The sequence below is a fragment of the Betta splendens genome, chromosome 21, assembly GCF_900634795.4.
Source record: "Betta splendens chromosome 21, fBetSpl5.4, whole genome shotgun sequence".
NCBI lineage: Eukaryota > Metazoa > Chordata > Actinopteri > Anabantiformes > Osphronemidae > Betta > Betta splendens.
The window spans coordinates 16,321,730-16,347,644 of record NC_040899.1 but is presented as its reverse complement, the minus strand read 5'-3'; the positions used below and the strand labels follow the sequence as shown (position 1 = coordinate 16,347,644).

Here is a 25,915-nt window from a genome sequence, read left to right as displayed (position 1 = left end):
GTTCTGTGTTTGTACACCAGGATGTATCAAACACCAGATGCGAATAATGCAGATGAAAAGAATCTTGTATATATTTCATGATTTGATTATATTATGTCAAACTAACAATAGAAACTGGCTAGGACCAACGTAATGGGGCTAGGAAAGATAATAGTTCTATCTGGTGACACATTAGCCAGCTATACCTGTCGTGCCATGTGGTTTATCAGTTGTGGAATTTATTCAGTGATTGATTTCAGCTTCCATGACAAAACAACAAATGATACCGGAGACATGATAAAATAATAATAAAAGAGGTGTGAGTGTGTGTGTGAATGGTTGTCTGTCTATGTGTTGCCCTGCGATGGACTGGCGACCCATCCAGGGTGTACCCTGCCTCTCGCCCATTGTCAGCTGGGTTAGGCTCCAGCACCCCCGTGACCCCGCGTTAGGGAATAAGCGGTTAAGAAAATGGATGGATGGATGGATAATAAAAGAACAATATGAAATTATAAATATCAATGATGAATTTAAACAGGCTTAATGCTTGTATTGTGAGCAATAAGATCCAGTAAATAATCCAGAAATAGTTAATAGGCAGTGACGCACAGAAACCATACACAGTATATGTAAATGAGGCTGGGACCATTCTCTTTTCTGAATTAAAAAGACAAACTACTGCCCTCTGCTGGTACCGACAGTTATCTCCTCTCACGTGTGGAAGGGACATGATGCTTCCAGTGCCTAGAACAACAATGACAGTGTCCATGTATTCATTTATAATCATAATTTAATATGATGAATGACACATTATTGCACACATTAAATTACACAATCATTTAAGCAAAGTTCAGAATACTTTTGTTTATTATTAAAACAAATTCAGCACAAAGCCAAACCACAGTGAATTTCAGATGCACAGATGCTTAAGATCTGACTCACAGCTTTTTCTTCTTCATTAAAAAATGTATTGATGTTGGTTGAATTTGTTGTGTTTCCTTATTCATTTAATCACCGTTTATTTTTTACAGCTGCTAATACAAAATGTTGGGTTTATGTTTTTATTGATGCTAAAATGTTATTCAGTACAAACCTACTGATTATATTAATTCTTGGGTGGTCAAGGTATTATTGAAATAACGCATGGCAACATGACTCAAGGTTGACAGCTCTGACAGCAAAACAGTTGGTAAACTAGACCTAAATACTACTGTAAATAAGAAGTCAATAAAGCATCAAACGTCAACGATGAAAAGACTCTCTGCAGTTAATCCAACATAAGTCTGTTTTTTTATCTTGAGCCTTTATTTTCACAAACCAAAGAAGGATTTTAAATCAATATGAAAACTGAACATAAATCTAAATGACAGAAATATATTCATATCAAACAGTGTTAGTGTTAATTGTGTGTAACCTATTAACGTACATCCTTAAATAAAACTGGCAGAGTTTAATGTCTCAACATTCAAATTATAAACGTTTTAGCTCAATAAAGCAACAAAAGATGTTGTACTGTAGCAGAAGATGCTCAGTCACACGATCCTCCTCCTCATAAGCCCTGGCTCATTACTGGCTTCTGCAGGATGAGAGAGACAGAGAGAGAGAGAGAATATGATCATATCATCATATATCATCATGTCATTAATAATTATACAAGGAATCATTTATGGTTTGATTGAGTTAATGTTAACCATGAAATAATGAAAACATTATTGTGACTACATTATAACAAACAATGACATCTGGGTTAAACCTTACAAATGTGTTGATGGTCTTAAACAAAATGATGAAGGATTACTCATTAGAGAGGAATTCATTCAGTCCTGGAATGCTGCAGACTGGATTATAGACTGTGTTAGAGACAGCATTTAGTTTGGTTCATCTGGCTCCCAGATGACGGCTCAGAATGGGAATAAGCAGAGCTACAGTCCTGCCGCCAAATTACATTTCCTGAGAAGTTTCTCACATTTACACTAATTCCACCTGTAAATGTAAGTGGAACACTTGATTGTTTGAATGAAAACATGTGACCTGTAGCTTTACCCAAACAGCAATGTATGGTTAAGTCCAACAACCAAATGAAACCAACATGTTGATCGTAAAGCACAGTTCAGATGTGTACAGTACACGCTTCTCCCTCAGCAGCAGAATAAGCCCCAGAGCCTGATTAGAAGCCACACACAGCAGGAAGCCAAAGCCCAGCACCATCACTCTGAGCACATTTCCACCATCACATCATTTTGAAAGAAGATCAGTGTTTTGGAAAACAGACTTATTGATTTTGTTAGAGAGGAGAGAAGACTGATATCACTCTATACTGTTAATTTGAGAGACAAGCAGACCAAGAGGATACTCTTCACTCAAATTTAATTTAAGAATTACACTCTTCTTCATCGTGTGATAGTGTGACAGTGATCTTAAATTTTGACAAACACAAGCAGATTTGTGCCGTCCCCATGAGAGGTCTCTGTTCATGTCCTCCTACACATAGACTGTATGTGGACATGGACACACACAAAAATGTGAGTCTAGCTTTGGCCTCCTTTACCACTGAGGTGTAATGAAAACATGAGTGGTATCAGTCTTCTCATTTCATCAACATTTATTTTACAGCTTTAGTTACTTTGTGCACACAAAACAATGGAATTAAGGATTCTGATTCTGAAGGAATTAAGGCTAATCAATAGATTTGATAGTTTAGTTCATTCTTTTCACGTGATATCTACAGTATGTGATTTTGAAAATGAACCACAGCCGGCGTCGTACCGCACAGGTTGCCCTGGTCTTGGGCTTTGCCTTTGGGTTCCTTTGTGTCAGAGAGCCCGTGTAGAGGGAGTTCCTCACAAATGAGTCCACCTGGTCTGGAGATAAACAGCAGCTACATGTGCATCATCTACAGGGTCCACAGGCCAGAACAGCTCTGATGGTACTAATGTAGAAGAAGGACATCTGTCTGTCTGTCTGAGGAGGGGTTCACCCTGGAAACCTTGCTAGTCCAACAGAGGGTCACATATATAGACATTTACCTAATTTATTTTTTATGTATATATAACAAGCATTTACTGGGGATTTGTTAGTTTATTTTAAAAAACTTGATTAAAATTCAATTTAACATGAAACACACACAGAAGTAGTCGATGTATAAAGGCCCAATAAAGCTTTTAAGTTTGTGGAGGTGTTTGTTTCATGGTGCTTGTTCAGTGATGGAGGGTAACCCTCCTAGAGAGCCTGCAGTGGCTCTGCCATCCCTTAGATCATCTATATGGTTTTACACACCTCAAATTCTCTATACTTTTTTGTTCTGTGATGGTTCAACACTGAAAATAGAGATACATTGACAACAGTTGCATTTTACCCTGATGAAAAACATACAGTACAGCCACTACTCGCTTGTAGCAGCATCACAAACCCTCTACATCATCTGAGTATGTGTTGTCCAGCTGGGACAAGAAAAGCTGCATTGCAGGACACAGTGTTCACTGGATCATGACACAGATTGTCACGTCCTCTGACTTTAACAAGGTTAAGATGTTTTGAGTCAGGAGGCCCTGGGGATCGTGCTTAGGGGCAGAAAGCTGATTCTTACTTGTGGGAAAGTTGTGGGACATTCTTCTTGCTTGGACCGGGATTGCAGACTACGAGAAACCAAGTGGGAGACAAAAGACAAAGAAAAGAAGTCATAATGTGGGAAACACTGAGCCTTGGTTTTAGTGGCATCTTAGACTGTGGAAACATTAGTTTAGGACATAGGTGACAGGATTGGAGGAATCATATTCAAGACCACCATCATTAACATTAAATGTTCCCCCCATAATAGTCCTCCTCTGGCCTCAAAGGCAATACTTGAGTAAAATCAGCCTGTTGCATAACCACCATCATACCCGCTTCTTTTTATCCACTGGCATGCCAGCAGCATTCAGAGCAGCAATCTTGTTTTCTATGTAGGAGACCTTGGAAGAAAAGAGCAGATGTTTTAACTCCTCCTGCCAGATAAGCTTAACTGTGCTCCTGCTTCTCTTCTACCTCACTCTGGGCGTTCTGCACGTCGGCAGCTGTTTGAGCTACTTTGTCCTCAAGCTCCACCAGTAAGGCCGCAGGGCCCTTGAACCCTTCCTCTAGGGGGCGCCCCTTCCCCTCCACACTTTCTGCTGAATCGTCTGCCTGAAAGACAGAAAGGGAATTCTGTTAACCTGAAAGAGTTAAAAAATGTTTTCTATAAATGTTCAAATTTAATTATGCATGTTATATTCCTAATGTATAATGTTATTATTTTGGTGGCGATTTAAGCTAAATTAAAATAGTGTCAGTGGCAAAAAGGACCTTAATAAACATCAAAACCTGAACTCTTTTTATCTTTCTTTCTCACGTGACTAATTATGGTCAACTGACATCCCAGTTTGCAAAAACTTCAAGTATGAGTGACCACGAGACAAAAAAGCCTCACAGTTTAATCCTCTACAGTGATGGACGGCTGGGTCAATAATATAACCAATCTGATCATAATCAGCTGAGCGAACACATGACCTTTGACCCCTGTAGTCACACAGGAAGCAACCGCTTCACTGGCTTGACCCCTCTGTGTTTGATGATTTGAGGGTTTGCAACTCAACACAGGTCATGTAATGAATGAAGCGGTGCACATTCTAATGAGGTAACAATAAATATTACTCGCATGTAGCAGTGCATGTCTAGACAGAATGAAGTGCATAGAAAACAGTCGAGGCACCTGGAAGAAAAAGAGAAACAAAGGTTTGTCTGATCCATTCTCAAATTAGAAAATCTGTGAGTAGTTGCAGAGGAAAAATAAATGCTAATGCAGAGTGACTTGATTTATGGCTGTCATATGTTCTTAGGCTGAATTTCCGCAGAGCTAATTTGGAATTTCATGAGCCATGTATATTGTGTGCAAGAAGCCAGATGTGCAGTATGTACAGTACTGGATGGTTCTGGAAGGGTCTGGCTCAGCTGCAGACAGTTCTACCTCCTTGGGCTCTCTGTGCTGCTGCTCCTCAGGTCTGGAGATCCTCGTGCTGCCTCTGGATGCAGGCCTGGTAGGTAGTCTTGAAGGCTTGGAGCTCCCCAACTGGCTCCTCCATGCTGGGACCTCTTGAGGACACTGGGGCTTGTTGGACCCATCTTCATCATCAGAGGTCAGGCTCTTGTCGCTAATGTTGTCCGTCATCTGGTGCAGCTTCTGCCTGAGCTGCTGCTCCTCTAGGTCCACGTCCTCCCAACGAGGCAGGGGAGAGCTGCTGTTAGAAGTCGGAGGAGTCTGGATGGAGAGTCAAATAAAGAGCACAAAATGAACTGGGACATTAGTTACAAGTTGGACCTTTAATGAATTAGCATCGTGGTAATGACTGTATGTGAACTAAATGGGGATATAACATATGAAAAAGCACATTGGAATTTAACAGTTTTAGGATCAAAATGTATAACTCAGCAATGATGCCATGAAAGACATGAGAAATGTAAAATATAAAACATGTGATGATGGGACTTGGGGAGTAAAACATTTCACATATGCTGCAGAGAGTTTCTGAGCCAAACATTCACATTTGCAAATAATTTGTGTATCACGTGTGATCAAAGTTTTAAAAAACATGAACTGTGAGAAAAAATAATTAGGAACTTGATGATTGTTCTTCTGTTACTATACTTAACAGAGAGACACACTCTTCTTGAGCAGATCTGGTTGTGTTACATGTGCTACATGCAAATAGTCTGAAGCTGTGGTTGGCCACATAAGAAGCAGGAGAAGCTTGTTGCTTTCATCTGAAGCAGAGCAACCACTAATTAGTAAAACAGCTTAAGTTTTGTATACGTTTACAGTTGGCTTTTTTTGGGGCCTGACCCAGACTCTGATGCCGGATGGGATTTCAGAGATTCCCTCCAAATTAAAAGCAGACAGTACTAGCTCTTGTAGGCAGAGGATGGAGAACAGAGCACACTTTGAACATTCTCAGAGCCGCGTCAGACTTTTAGAACCCACTTCCAGCTGATGAATATTATACGCGTATCATGTTTTACCTGATTGTATGTTGAGCTGACTTTCTGTTCCATGTGGTTCAGGAAGGTCTCAATGGCTGACATGCGTCTGTCTAGGTCAGTGATCTGGGAGGGGGAGAAAAGAGTAAAATGTCAAGAACCACATACAATTAAGGAAGGAACATAAATATCACAAGAAAAAGGGAGAATTAAAATGAATGAAGTTTAATAAGTTACAGTAAACATCCCTGATTGATGGGTCATAAATGGACTTCTCTCTTCTTCTCAGACTACAGTTCTTCTGAATCCCTGATTCCTGAACTAAAGTCAGTGGTTTACAGTGAGAGTCACTTCATTAAACAAGTAAGTGAGCTTTTGTCTCTTTTCATACAGGCTGAGTTTCTGATGCTGCAGACTATTTTTTTCCTTTCACTCTGCCACCTTTATGCCACGTGCCCTGCATCTGTTCAGGGACTCGCAATAACACTTAAAGTGTCTTGTGCTCTGTTGTCAGATCAAGCATGATGCATGTATTCAGTGCACAACGTCATGGCTGGACTGATTTTGTGCCGCCCAGGTGTGAGACGTGGAGGTCTGATCTCCACTGCCAACCCTGGTCTCCAGCTTTGATTTCTTATTTATTGCTTCTAATAAATATAAAGAGCATCTTTATATGTGTTAACATCAGCTTCAAGAATGTGTCTCAGTCATCACAAAGACACATCCTTTCAAAACCAGAGCTCCCATTTCTGAATTAGTCAGATTAATGATAAACAAAGTCTGTTTTTCATCTGTGTCACATGATCAGACCAGCAGCGGTTGTGATCATTTCCAGGGACTGGGTTAGTGCTTACACATAAATAGACACTGACGTAATACATGTAACCTCCCTGTGATCTAGCAGCTGTCTCCCCTTTATCATTCAACATGTCAGTCTGATAGAAGGCCTGGGATGTCAGCTGGAAGACAGTTAGTCACAGTAGCTGCTCTAAACCAAGACCACAATTAATGGTATTTAGAATTTATGAACTGCTCATCTCTCATACGTTCCTAAAAAGCTCAGTGACATTTACAAGCTTATGATAGTAATAAATATTCATTTTGAAAGTAAGCTGGTTTAACAGGTAGCTCCTAATTTGTTCCAAACTATTGCTAATTTTGGATACATTTTATTAATTAGTTCATTTGTCCTTATAGTTCTTCGGATTGCACAGTCAGTGACCAAAATTAAAGACAAGTATTCTTTGTTTAGTGAGTTTCTTACTAAACTACCAGTAATTCAAGGTTAGAGGATTAAAACAACAAATGTTAAACTTTTATTGCTGCTCGTTATAAGCCATGTGTATTTTATGCATCTGCATTCTTAATAATAGGCAGAATGTCTGAGTAATGGGATTGGTTTAAGAGAGAAGGTAGAACCCCTATGAGCAGCATGCAGAGAAAATGAATGACAATAATTAGTTTCCCCAACCCACATGATAGTGAACTCATTTATGTTTACAACGTAAAACACATCTAATGGATTCATGAATGCTTCACAGAGGCCATGACTGAGGTTTCATAACAATGTCTGAACGGTATTAATATAAGGCGCATGAAAGACCTGAGACGTGGGGTTGGCTGAGTTCAGGCTCCCCTGGGACGTGGGGCTGCCGGTGACACGGTGCGACTGGTGCAGTGGGTTCGAGCGGTGCTCGTCCTCCTCGGACTCATCGGCTCTGGCCACGAAACTGCTGCTGCCCCAGGGGCCCGGAGCGCTTCCACTCCCACAGGATGAATAGCTGAGCTGGGAGACGGAGCGAGATGGAAGAGTCGGGTTGTCGGAGAACACAAATTCATCTAGAACAAAACGAGTAGATGAGAAATGAAGAAAGTGAATGTTGTTGTTTTTTCACTTTCCCAGAACAAGCCTGACACAAAAGTTATGTACAGTTCATTAGCGTGTTTGTCTCATTGGATGTTATGTTCAGTATTTAACTAGGCACCAGCCTCAAGCTTACATGTCTACATTATGCGAGCTTGCAGGGACAGCAAAGAGAGATATTGCTGTGACTTTGTCCAGTATGTGCCTCTAATGTTGCTGCACGTGTGACTTTGTTCTTGTTCTTCTTGCACATCAGAATTTCTTGGTTTACCTTGACGTGAAGCTTCTCGGTGCTCCTCCTTCCAAATCTGACGGAAAACAGCGGCCAGATGAGCCTCAACGAGGCTGGACTCCCTCACGCCTACATCCACAACATCACCGGGGTCCTGAGCCTGTGAGTCACAACTGAGCGGTGAGTTATTGGGCCGGTTCTCTCAGCAAACGTTGCTACAGCCAGAACCTTTCATTCAGAGAATGTTCTAGTTCACTGCAGAAAGGAACTAAAAGCAAAACGAACAACATTTTTCACATAAAAACACAAAATGAGTTAGTGTATTAAATTACAAGCACACAAATGTTAATTTGTTCCATAATAAAATTATATTTTCAGACAACACAAATTAAAATTCCTGTTTTAATTGGTGTTAGAAATAACAATATAGGCTTCTTTGATTTATTATGTAGAACTAAAGGTGCTACATCTGAGGCTACGCACTGCTCTAACGTGATGGGAAGTTAGCGTTAGGTAGTCGTAAAAAGGTGACTTTTGCATGTTGTATTAAACACTGTATTAAACCCCGTCAGAGCACTGTTAATGAGCTGACAAGGAAGAGGAAACAAACAGAGGAAGGGGCCGTGGCAGTAAAGACCAGCTTCTACCTGATTTAGGCGCCTTGACCCAGTAGAATAGTCACAGTCCAGAGCGAAATCAAAGGGGTCGACAGTCAGACGCCGTTTGGCCTTTTTTATCTTTGTGGAGCAGAAGAAAACAAACCCACCGCCAGAAAGGAAGGAACCGAGAAGGTAAAAATGGATATGTCAGGACAGGAGAGGTGGAACCAAACTGTCCCACATTCACTGTTAGATGTAGAATCACCAACACCACATACACATGTTTGTTTTGTCCCCTCTGAGGTTTAACATGAAGTATTAGAGGATTGGTCAGTGCTTTACATCCTGTACTCTTCAATTGTATGATGAAGCAATATTCAGTTGGTTGAACAAAAACATTCACATTCGCTCTTATATCTAACTGGTGTCTCACTCGTTACCATGGAGATGCAGAGAGAACACACAGAAAGGCCTGTTTACTGCTCTCTGCAGAAATTAGACACGTTAACTCAAGTAATAGTTTCAGTTGTTTAACTCACTAAATAGGTTTCAAGAAAAAGAGTGAAATGGATGAACTTTGAGCTCCTATAACACACACACCTAGCTGTTTTCGAGGCCCAGATAAAAGGAAGTAGTTATGAACCACATATTGAAGCCTGATAAAATCTCCCCAAAGCATCTGTTCCAGCTGGAGTAGCTCCATGACTGAAAGGCTGCATGTTGGCTGATCTACACAGTGCACATGCAGGTCTGTACCTCTGCTCATATCACACTAGTAATGATTCTGGACATTCTGGATTGTTTCAGGATTGTTTATTTCCCACTAGGATCATAAGGTACTTGCTGTTTATATGTCTGGCTTTTTTTCTTCTGTCACACAGATGTAAATGAGAGCAGTGCTGTGTCTGTAACAGGAGAGGGCACACTGTCTAATGGACGTCAGCCCAGGAAGGAAGCGTGAAGTTGGAGCCACTGTTTGAATGCGTTAAAAATTTGACACATATATAAACATTCCGCTGTCACGCCGGAAGCAAAGATACAGCAGCCAGAAATCCTGCAGGGCCCAACAGCCCTATTGACTTAGTTTCTTCTCTACATTCGCTGCAGGGACTGAAAATAAGCAACACAAGCTCCCACATTACACAGAACGTGTGGTTCAAACAATAGCAGCTCTGCTTTAATGACAAATTCCAGCGGCCTCAGCGGCTCCGGTTCACAACAGCAGGACTTAGTCCAGAGACTCTGTCAGCTCTGCTCACAGCCTTTTATATGTGCGATTATGTGTGACAGCCTGGTATTTACACACTGTGCACATGAGCCAGAGCTGGTCAAACTGGAACTAACCTCACTTGTTACCAGCTCTTAGCGCATTCCAGTTGTTCACACAGCCCAGGTTATATCACAGATAATCCAGCAGACAATAGCACTGCTTTTTAACACAACAAGGCCAGAGCTGGAAGCAGCAGAGCCTTGTAAACAAGAATGTCAATTTTATCCTGAAAGCAGCTTCACTGTTGCACATTAGCTTTGATTTATCTCTTTGAAAATATCTTTTAATTAGCAAAGAGGAAGCATGTGGGACGTGTGGGCAGCACATCAGAAATACAACTACTCCTGTCCTGTCAGTGGGTTTCCATTTGTGTGAAGTCCAGAGCAACCATTGCTCTGCTGTCTGACAACAAATCAACCTGCTGGTCTTTTATCTTGCACACATTACAGTCGGTACATTTGTGCTAAAGCATCTGTACCTGCAACAAGAAATCATTCTACCTCTTTGTAGTGATGGCAATCTGCTGCCTCCAGACTGTGCTCCCCAAATTCGTTTTCTGAGAAGCAAAACAGATGAGCTAGTGTTAGTATGATTTGTGAAGCATTAGTTTAGCAAATTTAATTATGTGACTCTATGCACATCAATTATGTTCAATGCAAATGAGGTTGACACTTATGAGTTATCAGTTTCAAAGTAGCTCTTATTCAGGTGGCCTGTGTTACAGACTCTTATTAGAGAGAGGGCTGACAGCAACAGGGGCGAGTTTTCATCATGTGGTAGAAAATAGGAGAGGGAGGGGTAGATGGAGGAGAGGAGGGGGAACAATAAAACAGAATAAGGCTTAGGTTTAACAGTGATCTTTCCAAAGCAACAGATAATGAGGATCAACATACGTCAGAGGGTAATGCAAAATATATACAGAAACGCATGGAAGGTTATTAGTTAGAATAATAATCTGCAGATGTAAGCACATTAAGCAAACCCCCAGTTCAACATCTTATGATAATAATTTGCTAACATTAATCATATGGCACTAACACCTCCCCCAGACTTTTCCTCGGGTACACTTAAAATGCCAGTATGAGTCAAAGCCGGGCCAGCACTGACTGCCAGCCTAAAGAGAACCTTCTGCTCCGGTCCCAGACCGCAGGACCCACCGTACGAAACATCAACGACTGTTTACATGTAGGTCTAATCATGCTGAATGTCTAATATTTAAACTAAACTTGCAGCATCGTTCGGCTTGGATTTACCATAAAACCTCTCACATTGTAAGCAAACTACTCCCATACACGTTACTAAGCTTGAGCAGAACCTCAGAGTGAATCTGAGAAGGACCACACACGTGGCATATTAACCTTCAACATGGGAAAACATGTGACTTCGCAAATGAACTTTGTGTTAATACTGATAGGGACAGCGGCTAAGAAATCAGGTCCATTATCAACAGAGACAATCATGTAGGACACACTTCCATTCCTTCCGTGTGATCAAACACAGTTGCCTCCATCAGAAGCTCACATTCACTTTCATGCATGTTTTAAGTGTGTGCAAATGTGTGCAAATGTGCAAACATTGCAAACGTGCATTCAAAGCATCACCGTGTGTAAAGCTCATCGGTCTCTAATGTAAAGGAAGGCTGCTGTTCTTGTTCAGGTGTTGAGCAGGGAACCAATGCCCTATTAGGCTTTAATTCCAAACTGTGTGAAGTAAGTGCTTTATTTACCTTCCTAATGAGAGTGCTTGGCTTTCTGTTCCGCCCGTCGGGCTGAGATGCAACATTTCTGACAGTTCTTAGTTTCCACATAAAATACTAATCAGAAGCAGAAGCAGCGTGAGTGGCGTTAAACGCTGCGGAGCTGAATAATGAAGTTAACTCCCCATGTGAACAAAGGCTTTTCTGTGTGCATCAGTGCTACATAAAGTGTACAATAGGATGACACCCTCTGAGCTGTGGGAACCCAATGGACCACAGCAGAACACACAGAGCAGAGACAGATGAACGATGCGTTTAAGAGCGATCTGTCATGCAGGAATTTAATGCTGAGTGCTGAGCTATTGATGGTCATTGTCATAATGCATGTGTTAACATTCTGAGCATCAATTCTCACTGTATTCTACATAAACACTCTGTCTTTGTGCGCCTGGTCTCTGAAGCGTTGCAGGGCTGGTTCCTTCAAACGCTGACATGTGACTGGATGATCACAGGGGCTGCTGGCTTCAGCCGACCAACCAACTCGCTCTGTATCCCTCCTCAAAATTCTTGAGGGTGACTCAGCATAAGCAGTAACAGAGGTCCTGGCCATCGCTTCATAAATCTCCTCATGCTGTGATCTCACATGGAGACTGGCTGTGCACAACACTCCTTAAAGCTTATATACGGGTTTTATACGCTCTGGGTGTTTCCACTTAAAAGGAGGGGCAAAGGTGGTGCATGGTTTTGGTGAAGTGTCATACCGTCATCACATCAGAATTCAAACATGAGCAGCAAACATAAGCAGGACCTTTCACCAAATGAATCTGGTAATGATATCCCCCAGGCTGCAGCAGCCTGTGAATGCAGCCCATACTTCCTACAGGCCCACATGTCAGCTAAGGTCGAGAAATTTGACAGCGGAGGACAGCTGCAAGGAGCCAGGGCTGTAAAACGGGAACTTTGGAGGAGATTAAATCCTTCTGAGATCTTTGGCAGTCTGCTGATTATTTCTGACTCTCTGAAAAAGAAGATTTTGAGCAAGATTCTGGTGACTCAGTGTCACAAAAATGAAGGATCTCATGTGCATATGTGACGGCAAGTTTGAAAAGAGCACAAATGTTTAGTGTGTTGGTGGAGGAGAAAGCAGACGAGCAGACTACCTGCAGAGACAGAGACAGTGTCTGTCAATCCTTGACCACTATCCAGTACTTTTCTGTATTTCTGATTTTCTCTGCTGGTGCAGAAGCTGTAATGTCTCAACAATGTCATCAGGATCCAACTAGTTAAAGTTATAGCACTGAGCTAAGCTTTGGTAACTGCAAAAGATGCAGCACTTAAATTGTTCCGATTGTTTCATTCTCGCATCATCTTGAGTTATTTCTAATTGTGGACACTTCTTCATATGATTTACTTCTTGCAGTGTGCTTCCAGGCGGAGACATATTTTCCATGCAGTAGCAGCTGCTGAATCTGCTCAAAGCCCTTCATTTATTGGGGATTTCTTATGGTGAGTTCGAGCAGACGTGATGCTCTGAAAAACTACAGTACAGCACATGGAAATTTTAAGCATTTAAAGTAACCTTCACCTGAGACTCCAGGAACATTCTTTTACAGAATCCATCACAGACGTTCCAACATGGCAGCTGCACACAGTCTGTGGCCATGCACCATCATCTTATTTATTTAGAACATCATCAGGTAGATGAGGATTAAACATTTCACCATAACCATCTCTATTTCTTTTCTATGCAGATATCTCACCCCTGAGGTCACTGTGGGAGGACCTGTGCTCTCCATTCAACCTTTTGAAGAGCGAGCGCATCACCTTGGCACTGCCAAAGCGCTTGAAGCGAGCACGGACGTTTGCATGGTACCACTCTAGCGTGCCAATCTTCAGGACCCTGTAGGAGGAAATGGAAGGAAACTATAACACGGCTGGATTAGAATAAAGAGCATATTGATTTTTATAAGAAAAATGTACACAATCAACAATGACTGAGACACTTCCTTTGTACTGCAAAGCAGGATTAACGGGTCTGGAGAACAAAGTCATATGTATTTCCTGTGGGAAATGAGGGTATGCAGGTTCTGCATGAATGCAATGGCATGATATGATCCAGATGCTGAGTTCACTGACAGGGTAGATCTGAAGTACTTAATCTCATCTGTAAGTATAATGATTACATATGGAGCCGGAATGAACGGGATGCATTAAATCCTCCTGCTGAAACTCACACCAAGACTTTGACCGTGTCTGAGATGAGACTGAGCATCACTGCGTCACTAGTGTGTTTCCTTGTCAGCATTCAGCACAGAGCACAGTGGTTAACATATGTTACATCCATGGCACAGCTGCTTACATTCAAAGAGGCCTGGATGTGGTAGTGAACCTTCAGTGACGCTATCAGGTTTCCTCAACAAATCCGAAACCTCAGGGACCCTAATGTTATCTGGCAGTGAGAGCAGAAGAATCCCGTCGGACAAAGCAAACTGGTTTAACTGGGTAGATTTCTGTCACAGCATCTTCCTTTAAACAGTGATTTGGTGCTGTTCGCCATGGTTAGAGCACTAAGTGAGGTTAACAGTGACTTCTCTCTGTTTCATTTTATTCTGTTCAGAGATGGAACCACACAAACCCTGCTGTTAATGAAGAGCAAATGTCAACTGCTCTCATGCAGCGAGCGGTGGCGAGACCAAAATCAGATGCTTCAGTACCCAAACCTGTTTGAACTGCTTTCTTCTTCTGAAGACTTTTTACGTTTCTTGAGGCTACGCTGTGCACTATTATCTAGTGAGAACACTGGCTTCTCCAGATGAAATCAGCCACATTTACTTGGTTAGAGAACAGCACAGAGAATGACAAATTTAGAGAGAGAAAATGAGAAAAACCATCTAGAAACCTCTCCTTCATATGCATAGGGTCAGTTCGTTCTAATTCCTTATTGTAGTGGGGCAGGAGGAATCCCCCTGAGGTCTGTGTCCTCAAGGAGCCTTTCACATGTTCCAAAGGCATCAGGCCCCTTCGACTGCAGTATGTTGACGAGACCAAACCTGTTGGATCCACTTGACCTCAGTCAGCCTGATTGGCCGCCGTCATCTGATCCTTCTGCTCTATCTGAAGGAGCCATCTTGTCCTGTTGCCCTACTTTGTGTTTACCTGTTCAGCCTCTGTCCGTCTCATGGTGACTTCTCACTATGTGTTCAGTTTTGATTCTGTATTAGCACCCAGTATTGATTAATGTTCATATATGGCAAATGAAGTGCATGTCAGGGCGGTTAACATGGTGGACCCACATGCACAGCTCCGACATGGCAGGTAAGTAAAAGGTTGGTTTAATGACACGAGTAGGTCCAAAATACAGGCGCTGGCAGGTACACAGGTGAGTCACAGGCAGCAGTACAGACAAGGATAAAGCAGGCGAATGTCAGAGGCAGGCAAAGGTCAAAGGTCACACAGGCTGGCAGGTTTAGCAAGGGCTGGGCAGGAGACATGGTTTGGTACAAGTGGTGAGATCAGGCATGTGGCAATGATTCAGGTGAGTACTGGAGCTTAAGCAGAGAGAGGCTAATGACAAATAAACTGTACTCGGTGAAGTTACATGACTGGATAACAAGCGAGCACGGACCATGGTGAGCCTGGAAATGGAGCTAAAACCAGAAGTAGTTTGCCTGGTGACAGGCACGACAATGTATGATTTCCCTTCTTCCTTTTCCGAGTGTTGGTTTGTATTTAATGGATCTGTAGAACTGCAAAGTGGTTGAAGGTTTTGAAAAGAAATATGGATTTAGAATAATGTAGTCAAATATATCAACCCACGTTTGAACAGTAAGTGATTTTTTGTAATCACTGTAACATAAAATCTAAATATTAAAGTAAAGATTAATTGTGGTGAGCAAGCAGCTGCCATTAATCAAGGCATCATGCTGTGAAGGAACACCTGATGCTCTTTGAAGGGATCTGCTGATGCTTTGTGCGACGATACAGTATTTCAGCTTTGAATGGAGCTGCAGACCTTTTCCTTCATTTATTTCCTACCTTGCCATGCGGCAGGGATCACACACCCAGCCCTGCTCCTTCTTGTTGTACTGGCTGCAGGACTTGCACACGTGCAGCTGACAGTCCAGACACTGACACTTGATGTTGACCAGGAACTTGAAAGGCTGCAGACAGCGTATACAGTAGGACTCAGTCAGGCTGGTCTGGTTTCCCAGCAACTCTCTCTTGGTGTCTTCTTTCTCAATTTTGGTCTTTAACTCTCTGGGAAAACAACAAGTTAGAAAATGCTGTTAAAACACACAACCGGGCGTTTATAGTATACTTTAAATTCTGTGTAGATGCTCTCATTTACAAAACACATGAAAGCTAGATGTGGTGCATGTGGCACATCTGCTGAAGCTCCGATTCATCCTTGAGCTGAAAAGAGGTTTTCATGCATTTGTAGAGAGAAAGACCATATGGTGCAAATATGAAAAACCATCTGAGCTATGCTGCTGCAGCTAAAGACGCAAGCTGGTGCCTGGTCCAGGGTAAGGCCTGCCCATCATCTCCCAACAACAGCATGGACCGGCTCAAGCCACCTGAAAGGCTGATGGGACAACGGATGGGCACAATGAAATGAATCATCGTGTACATTCAGAAAAGAATACAGGCAGGCAGATACAGCTGCTGGTGGTTGGTAATGTGATTTAACATTAATGCTTTCATTTGCACATACGAACTAACTAATGTTGATCTTTTTTGTTTGGGTTTTCAATTGCTCACATGCACATTTTTGGAAAAATGTGATTAAAGTCCTAAGGGGCTCATAAAAGTCTTTGCCCACTGTTACTGGTGAAAGTAATCATGCCTGAATAAAAAAAAGTTTTATCTGCACAGACAAACAGTTTGTCAAAAGGCACAAACATTGTACATTCCTGTTTATGTGTGGCTTAAATAAACACAGCGGCTTCTGACAGTAGGTGCTGGAGGACGTGCTGTTGAACCTCAGATCCAGGCTGGCTGCTTTGCTCCGACTGCCGGATTTATGCTACGCTAAGTAAACCATGACCTGCACTACTCATCTCACTCCAAAGCAAACCATTTTCCCTAAATGTTGAACTAATGCTCCAAACTCTACAAACACATTTCTTTACATTCTATGGACAACTATGGAGATTATTTTTAAAAAGTGATACAAACTATACTGAACATACATAATTTGCTTCACTACATCAAGGCCTGTGCAAATTGACACTGAGTAACAATCACACAGTTATTATGGTGCAGAGGAAGTGGTGATGTCTTTCACTAAGTACGGCTGAAAAGAAAAGCAGGAGTGTAACTGACACGAACATTGGAGGACACCGGGAGCAGCTGCTGGGAACCTCCTAGGGCCAATTACACCTCAAACCCAACTCATCTGTTCTAACCATAACCTGCCTTCAAACAGTTTAACTCACATTCACACTCACACTGACTGGATGTGATGCCCAAACCACAGGCAAACATGTCTCTCCTCAGTCTCTGCAGCTCTGCAGAGGAATGTCAGTGCTTCGGCTCACTTCTCTGACCAACAGTGTTGTCGAGGCTTTTTTATAATTTATGACGCTCCTACCCAGTAATTTAAAAGTAGGCACCCAGTACTTTAAAGAGAGTACAGAGTATTCTGTTTCCTCAGAGTTCCCACATGTGGACACCACCTCCATGGTACAGTATATGATGGCAACACTCCATGAGTTACCCCAGTAGAAGGACCTGGCTTGGAATTGTAGGTGTGGACAGGTTCTGTACATGCTCTGTGTGGGTTTTCAGGGTTATCCAGCTTCCTCTCACTTCAAAATTAACTTGTGCTATTCACAGTGCTATATTTCTGACACATTTATTCTAAAAGTAATGAGATTGGACATGCAAAGTTTTGAAAGGACAATGGCCCAAAACACTGGACTATCCTGAAGTAGTTCTACAGTATATGAGGTCATACAATACAACACTACCTTTGTAGTAACATACTGCACCTTATGCTAACAATTCAAATTTTACAAGTGCTCATTTCAGGCTTTTCCTCCACATGATACTTACTTTGGTCTTGTAAATGTACTGTGGGAACACATCATTTTATCAGTGTCTAAATGAGAAATTTCTGTATGTTATTTAATATAGGGTGCAATATTTTCTTCAGCAGGTTTAATGCACTGTTGTGGTGATTGTTGGAAAAGCCACAGCCCTCACTCAGCGCTATAAGATGCTGACAGTAGTGAAGAGGAAAATGTCAGATAACGAGTCCCAAATGTCACAGAGCGCGGGTGGAGCTTGGCAGAACCCTCACTGTGGAGGCAAGATTCCTATTGTTTATTAAAGACTTTTCTGAGGCCATGCTTTTTAGATTATAGTGCAGATTGCTGAGATAAATACAAACTTTGTAACTCTCCCATAGCCTTTTGTAAAAACAGCTGTTTGCCATCAGCAGTGTGATCTAAACGTAATATATGTTAAATCTACCCTCATCTAAAACACCAAGTCCCACTGATCTGCTGCACAAGATGGACATGTACTGGAGAACCTGGAGAAACTGGTAGCTGTGGAAGCTACTGTACCAAATCTTACAAGCAAACTTAACAATCTAAGTGAAGCTGTTTATAAGTAATGAGACCAGGAAAAGATCAGAAACTGTGACTGAAAACTCTTGAATATTTGATTTAAAAATAAATATTTCCTTCCCAAACATGTTTGGTCAGTATCTGACTTTGATCTGGCCTTCTAAACATAATATGGTTTCTGTGAACAAGGTTGCCAACATGGCTTCTCAAACACCACCCATTACTCAGAATAACATGGTGATCTCTTTCTCATCATCATTTTCATCTGCAAACATAACCTAGCTTCCTAAACATGGTCTCTCTAAGGTATTTAGTTATACATGGTTACATAGTTTCTCCACACAAAACAGATAATATAAGATAATACTAATACTAACATAACCTGGAATTTGGGCCAAGATAAGAGGACACTGGAGTCAATCGTGGATGTGTGGCATGGGGAACTTATGGACTGGCAGGCCAAAGTGGGAGATGGCAACAGGAGACTGAGGGAAGATCAGGAAATGGGAGTGGCTGGATGCAAGGGGTGTAGTTGGAGACAAAAGTCAGACCAGGGTTGTGGCTCTTCCTTACAAAACAATCTCCTAACATAAAAATACTGGCTGGAGCCACACTCGTGGATGTGTGAAGTGTACATTTATGCAAGGGGATAAGGAGGCGTGACCTGAGACGGGGGGTCATGGCTAGAGAGAGACTGGACAAAGCCAGACCAGGGACCATGACATACTGTAATCAGCTGTTTTAGTTTACAGTAATTACAGTAGCAAGAATATTATATCCATGTAGCATTTTGGACATAACAGTTAATTGAGCTGTTGGTTAAATAAAAGTACTGACTGTGCGGTTGTAAAGTGCTGGAACTAATCGCAGCTGTGACTGGGTGAGGCCCAGTATTTACCTACAGTATACTCTATGGATTTTATGAATATTTTTAGCATTTACTTTTCTCTTTTCTTTGTGTAATTTTGAGATGCTCTGTGTAGTTCTTCTCTTAAGTGTGTCCTACTTTTTTTATCTGTAATTGATTAAAAGCAGCTTGTGCATAACCAGCAGAGCTGTGGAATCCGGGTGCGGCAGCCAGACACTTAGTTACTTTGGAGTTGACGGCTCTTTGTGTCTGTGTTCCCATACATGGTGATCTTCTTTGTCTACTGTTGGTCCAACCATATAAATCAGCAAGTTCAACCTAATCTTGATATTTTCAGTTGTTCTTATCTTGCTTTCAGTTCGTTTGCTGGTCTTCAGTCTAAACATAACATAATAATTGCCATTGCATATTTGAGGTGTGTGTCTATGTGGGGGGGCAGACACACAGACAGAAGATTAGAACTAAAGCATCATGTTTTCTGGAGAAGAAACCCGACAGCTTTTATAAAGTACAACAGTAAAATGACACAAACAACAATGAAAATATAATGAGATTGTTGCTTCTCTTTGTTTACGGCATTTCAGGGTCCAAGGTTTTTATATGTAAACCACATGATGATTTGTACCTATTTATAGATCCTTGGATGAGCAAACAACAGCTCATTGGAATGAAAAGCAAATGGCCAAAGAGGAACCTTGGCACAGAACAAAACCCAAGTGGTTGAAATGGAAGGACACTGTTTTCTTTGTGAAACACTATCTCAAAGGGAGAAGACGTTTGCGTAGAATGCTTCTTCGAATTTGGTAAAAATGTATATTTAATTTAGTTTTAGAGTTTAGTTAAGAGTGTGTTTTTAGTGTTTTTTTTATCTCAGAGATAAGATAAAATATTTGTTAGAAGGCCTCATTGTGAGTGTTTTGTTTTTGTTTTCTGTGCCAGTTACATCACTTCCTGTTTGCATATGGCGTAATCTTCTACAACCATGTACTCTACGCCTGGACTTTAGTATTTAAGGCCTCGTCACATACACTATAATTCATTCTTGGGAAATACAAGGTTTGTTTTTCCAAGAAATCTTTAGGTTTGTTTTATTTCATGCATGTTTTAGTTTTAGTCTGAGGGAGTTTTGTAAGATGTTGTCATGTTGAGATTATTTAGTTCCTGTCTTTGCAGTCATTTAGGTTCTGTACTAGCTTGGTTTACCCTTGTTTGTGCCTGCTTAGCAGTGTCTTTACTTTGATTTATAGTCATTTCAGTCCTCCTGCATGTGTTTATGATTTAAGTTCTCATATTTTCTTTTGGGATTTTCTCCTGGCTGCAGTAATGTTTAGTTTTTAGTCCTTGGTAAACTGGTTGTGTTTGTTACAGGTACATCTTGTATACTTTACTTCCCTTCTATTAAATTTTTGTATTTGTAACTTCTGTATTATTGAAACCATTCATAACATCTTCAAGAGTAAAAGTGGCTGAATTTGCTCATTTCCCGATCTAATATGGACAGAAATCCATGGTCTAGCAGCGACGAGCCGAAACTCAGCTGCATTCATGTGTCTTGTCACCAATACAATGTTTTGTATTTCTTCTTCTATTTCTTAGTTTGTTTAATGATGTGTGTGTGTGTGTGACACAATTAACTTTGCAAAAAACTGTAAAAACCTTTGCAAAAAACTGTACAGAAAACAGAGGCGAGTCCTCAAAAAAAGTTTGAACAAATAAAAAAAAAACTAATGGAGTTGACTAAAGACCAGCACAAAATACCTTGTTAAAGTCTTATGAAATCTGTTTCCATCACATGCACAGATTATGAGTTGGGACAGTGCACTGACGTATTGTTCTGTTTGCAACACAGACCACCAAGAGTAAAGCTGGTTAAATTAATCAAGGGCAGGGGAGAAATCTGATCGATAAAAATGTTAAAAGAATTTATACAGACAAATACATGAGATGAAGCAAGTTTAAAGCTGCGAAGCATTCTCGAGGTTTGCTGTGCAGGGGTCATCCCACATTCAGGGATAAGGGAAAAATCTCTTCCTCCCTCAGCCTGATATCAAAGCCATCCATCAGTTGGCTGTGTTGAGTTCTGCCATGTGTCATCTGCTTTGTCGTCCCTAAGGGTCACGGGTACGTTGGGGCTTATCCCTGTTGTTATTTGTAGTGTTGCCAACTCCTCAGTAAGAAAAGTAGCTGTTAGCTGTTCTAAAAGTTGCAATAAGTTTGTTAAATGATGTCACTGTCTAGTGTGCTGTCATTGGCCTTCATTAAGATATGTTTAGAACTACAGTTCAGAGGAAACCTACAGTTTTCCACACTAAAAAAGTCATACTCATCATACAGCCTCGATCAGTCTTTGAGTTCATGGTTTGCTTCCCATACATAGTATACAATATACTACTATCCACTATAACATATGTGTATAAAGTATATATAAACAAACCAGTTGCTGTTGCACCTATGGGCAAGCTGGAATCAACAGCTAACCTGAATGCATGTTTTTGGTGAGTTGAAACCTCACACAGACACAAGAAGAACAAACAAACTCCAAACTGTGGGCCCTGAATGACACATGAAGGTCACATCTGCAAATGTTATCTAACATTGCATGTGCATTGTAAGATTAGCAAATTGGGGAAAAAAGACTTCACAAGGTTTCCTGCAGATCTAGTTCAGGGGGCACGTGTTTATTGATTAAACTAGATTAGATTAGATCAGACTTTAAAAATCCCACAATGGCGAAATTTCTTCGTTTGCAGCAGCAATATAACATTGAACTAAAACAACAGACGGAAACAAGATAAAGCAAAATTGTATTAAAATGTGCAAAAAAAGCCAAAAAGAATACAGAAAGAGCATATTTACAACATTTATGTATGATGTATTGCACAAATGTTTATGGAGGTATTGCACATGTAGATTATGAGAGGTTTTTCACATTGGTGTGATATTGTTATTATAATAACACAGCAATTAAAAGTGAGTGTGCAGTGCAGTCGTTGTGCCACTGCAGTGATATGTTGTACAATCTTACGGCTATGGGGAGGAATGACCTGCGATAGCGCTCCTCCCCGCACTGAGGGTGCTTCCATTTGATGATGCCAAATGACATCATGTAGGAGTCAAGTTGGGTAAATGTTAGATAACATAATTCCAAAATAAATCAGTTTGAAGTCAGTTTGAGGTGGAAAGTTTAAAAACCTTTTAAGTAATTTCAGCTGGTCTTTCATATAACCCTCCTGTACAGAACCTTCACTCCTTGTCTCTCTCTTGTCTTGATCCTGTTTCAGCAACTTAATATGCTTTGATTCGGCTGCAATTAAGATTTATTTACATCTGTATATTCATCCTAGTCTGAGTCTGTGGTTTCACGTCTGTCCATGTTTGTCAGTATTGTTATCAGAGCACACTACCCTTGTGTTCTCATTGGTAAAACGTCTCCAATACTGCACGACATATGACAGAACATTAATATTGTGAATGTGGAAAAATGTCAGCAGAGTGAAGATATTTTAAAATGAGGGAGAACTAAAGTAAAGCTGACTGCAATCTTTACTCTGATAATGAAATTAAGCAATTTGAGGAAAGATCCAAAGTTTCAGAATAAAACAATGGTGCAACGAGTTTGTTAATACTGCTTGAACTCTGGAGAAGTGGGAGGACAGGGCACGAGCTAATGATGTAGCAACAACAAAAGGCCCAGTCTCGTGACAACAGACGGCCTCTACAATAACAGAGACTCGACTGGAAGTGTCTTTTTGTCAGTTCTTAGAAAAAAAAGTGTTTGCCATCAATAGAAAAACCAAACAAAGACCACTGCATAAATACCATTGAGTCAGCAAAAGATATGAAAGTCAGACTAGAACTGCAGCCTTATTGCAAACTATCATTACTTTTGTACTAAAATGGCTTAAAATATTACAGAAAGATAGATTTAAAAACAAACCTGTTGCAGTGATCTAAAGTACAAGCCAAACCCAGCCCTTTGAAAGAAACAAGTGCTTTTCAGTGTCAAACAATGGAACATCTCCGCACAAGTCACTGCTTGTGTTTCTGTCAGCCTCATGTTCATAGCCTTCATCTTCAAAAGACATCAGCAACAGGCTGAAGAAACGCCTAATTGCACAGCAATTAGAAGAAGAAGGAGTACATTGGGGGTTTGTTAATGATAGAGCCAAGGAAACATTAGAAGTTAGAAGTTAGAAGATATAATAAGAAAAACAATTTACGCGTAAAAGATATTAGTCAGTATCAGATCCTACATACAACGGTCGCTGGGTGTAGGTGTAAAGCAGGGTTCATCCTGAATTGCTCATTTGTCCATCACAGGCCACACGCAGACAAAGCACTCACAGGCAAGTCACTAACTAACCCGAGGTTTGAGCTCATGGCCATTTAGCTTTGAGACGACTAAACGGTGCCCACGCTCTCTTCCTTTGTGACTCCCACAATGCCCAGCCACACAGAATTTGTTTACATGTACTCTAACAAAGATGTAACAGGCACTTACTCAAGTCTGTCCTCTTCCTTCTTCCTTAGGTCAAAATCTCTCTGGACCACTGCCCACACATGCTTGGCCTCCTCATCTGTGAGCTTGGACAGATCAAGCTTCTTGCCTGTAGCGGTGCCAGGCATAGTCTGATGATGAGTTGTGCTGAGGGGGGGTAATAAGAAATAATGTTGAAGCTGAATAAAACCATTCAAGAATCTGACGGCTGCAGCCAGCTACTAAAATACAGGAACCTTTCTACCTGTTAGTGAAAGATACTGTGGAACAGAACAGAACAGAATATTTGTGGTATTTTTCAAACTGGTGTTTCTCTTCCAGGCAACGCTGGCCAGACTCACGACACGACCTGAGTGTTAAGCAGCTGGTTGATCCTCGTCACCACTGTGGGAACAGGGAAGCGATCTGCTACACAGCTTAAACCTTTGACTCACTGTGGAACAGAATTTAACGCTGAGAACGTTCATCACCACAGGCTCAGAAACAGAAACGGCTGTTTCGTTTTCACAACTTATGAACTGTTTATCACAGTGCTATGTAACTATTTATATATCTGTTAAATCATAGTTGTGATATAACATTTCATCATGTGTGAATAACACCCCTCTGACCCTAACCTTTAATGAGGTAACCGCCATAAGATGGTGGTACCATCATCTTTCTTGACAGCAGAGATGGTATTGGTGAAATGATGAGCTTCCTCCATGCTGTTTGGCAAATACCTTAGCTTCTCTGTGACAATTGTACCTGAAGATTATAGTTGTGGAGCTGACCACATCCTTGTCTATTTACTCAGTTTTGCATTGTGTAGATGAAAGAAGGCTTCAACTCCTCCACCCCTGACTGTGGACAGGTATCGTTTACATTACTTTCCCTCTTTACTTAAAAATGTAAATTATTCATATTAATGATTTAAAGGAACAAGGAAAGCTGTGTTTTGGTGTCATTACTGTGCACTCTTTTGTTGGAGCCCATACTTTTGTCCATCATGAATCAAACATGGCTTCAGAGCTGCTGTTCTCTCCAACCAAAGTAGAAAAGAATCCTAGTTTTAATTGAAGTCCAGTGATCTGGACATTGCTAAGTTCACATAACTGCACTGAGGCATGAATCTCCATGTGATCTGAGGAGGTTTGGCACAGTTAAGCCTTCACATTGCTGCTGGCATCTGCTAAAATTGAGTTTCCAGGTCACTTGTTTGAAAAGATAAAAGACGCTGACAGTGGTACACGCTTTTTAGATATGTCAACCTCTGCACACCACCAGAATTTAAGACAGATCCAGGGAGGAGCCAAGGAATGCATCACATAATTGTCTTGTTTTTCACAGCTTGTATAAAATGACCCAAATGACTGAGCAGCCTAATCTAATTTATGTTTCTGCAACTGGACACAAATGGTAAAAACAGGACTGACTGAGAAACAATCTGCTTGTGAATAGTAGAATCCCACCAATGCAACTTTCCTCCGCTCACTTCCTAAACTAAACCAAACCGTCAAAGGTGCTATGTGTATTTGCTCAAAGGGTGTGAACCAAGGGACATTGCAGTGAGTTGTCTCAAAGTAGCATTAAACTCTTTTGCAAGCCTTAGAGTACTGCAGTCTGGAAACCATAAAAAACTCTTATGTGTATTGTGGCATAAAGGCATTTTGCATTCAATTCCCAGCTGATCGCTGAACACAACAGGTGCACATTTGGAGCAGTACTAGTGTTTGCTAAGGGAAGGTACGATTAAGAGCAGATTAACGACATAAGCAGAAGAACACAATATTAAACTTCCCTAATTCCAATTCAAATCACTTTTCATTCATATGAAGCTGCACATATTCTTTATATTTTTGCCATCTTTATAAATGCTGTCAAAGCATTGGTTAACGACTCCTAAATACATGAAATATGTTGTTAACAAGATGAAACAGATGAAACTAAACCTAAAAACGTATCCTACCTTTGTGCTGACTTAGTCCTCAGGCTGTGTTTCTTCTGACAGCAGACCAGTCTGACTGTAGGGCAAACTAAATAGCAGACAGCAGCTCTAATCACATGCCTAGCTAATCAGCATGAAGAAAGGCAGGGAGACAAGCCTCCTCTCCGCCTTTATTGACCTTAGAGCAAGGTGGTCAGGCCATCCGGCCTTCGCCTTCACTGCTTTTAGATTCTGCTTTAAGGATGGAGAAACAAATGCTAAACAGTGAATCAGTTAGTTTTGGGCAATTATGTGGTTGAGACAGGATCCAAGTGTGCAGTGATCATGAGGTTGTGTAGAGGTGGAATCTGCAGAATGAGAAAGTTTGGTGCAGATTTATTGTCTCTCCCCTCCAATGATTAATGCAATGTTGGTTTTAC

At 41.1% G+C, this 25,915-nt stretch overlaps 1 protein-coding gene across 4 annotated transcripts; it reads right to left on the bottom strand.

Annotated features, from left to right (window-relative positions):
* Positions 1-751: 751 nt before the first annotated feature.
* Positions 752-25,706, bottom strand: mlphb (melanophilin b). Of its 4 annotated transcripts, XM_029137656.3 has the most exons (15): positions 25,518-25,685; positions 23,573-23,716; positions 15,664-15,885; positions 13,389-13,528; positions 10,433-10,488; positions 8,711-8,800; positions 8,103-8,223; positions 7,571-7,806; positions 6,010-6,093; positions 4,961-5,251; positions 4,003-4,140; positions 3,861-3,929; positions 3,566-3,614; positions 2,746-2,840; positions 752-1,555 (listed from the first exon to the last, which is right to left on the bottom strand). In XM_029137656.3, the coding sequence occupies exons 2-15, from the start codon at positions 23,695-23,697 to the stop codon at positions 1,529-1,531; spliced, it is 1,743 nt and encodes a 580-aa protein (XP_028993489.1). In that variant the 5' UTR covers positions 23,698-23,716; positions 25,518-25,685; the 3' UTR covers positions 752-1,528. The 4 variants fall into 4 exon arrangements, with proteins under 4 accessions (XP_028993489.1, XP_028993490.1, XP_028993491.1 ...); XM_029137657.3 differs by lacking the exon at positions 2,746-2,840 and having other exon boundaries at positions 25,518-25,690; XM_029137658.3 differs by lacking the exon at positions 8,711-8,800 and having other exon boundaries at positions 25,518-25,681.
* Positions 25,707-25,915: the final 209 nt, after the last annotated feature.

What these genes read in the sequence shown, in the direction of transcription:
- mlphb (XM_029137656.3), bottom strand. Translation starts at nt 23,697, where the DNA reads ATGCCTGGCACCGCTACAGGCAAGAAGCTTGATCTGTCCAAGCTCACA. An exon ending in GGTCAAGGCGCCTAAATCAG is followed by an intron (nt 8,224 to 8,710) that starts GTAGAAGCTGGT and finishes TGTGACTCACAG; the next exon opens with GCTCAGGACCCCGGTGATGT. An exon ending in CAGCCAACCCCACGTCTCAG is followed by an intron (nt 6,094 to 7,570) that starts GTCTTTCATGCG and finishes TCCCCCTCCCAG; the next exon opens with ATCACTGACCTAGACAGACG.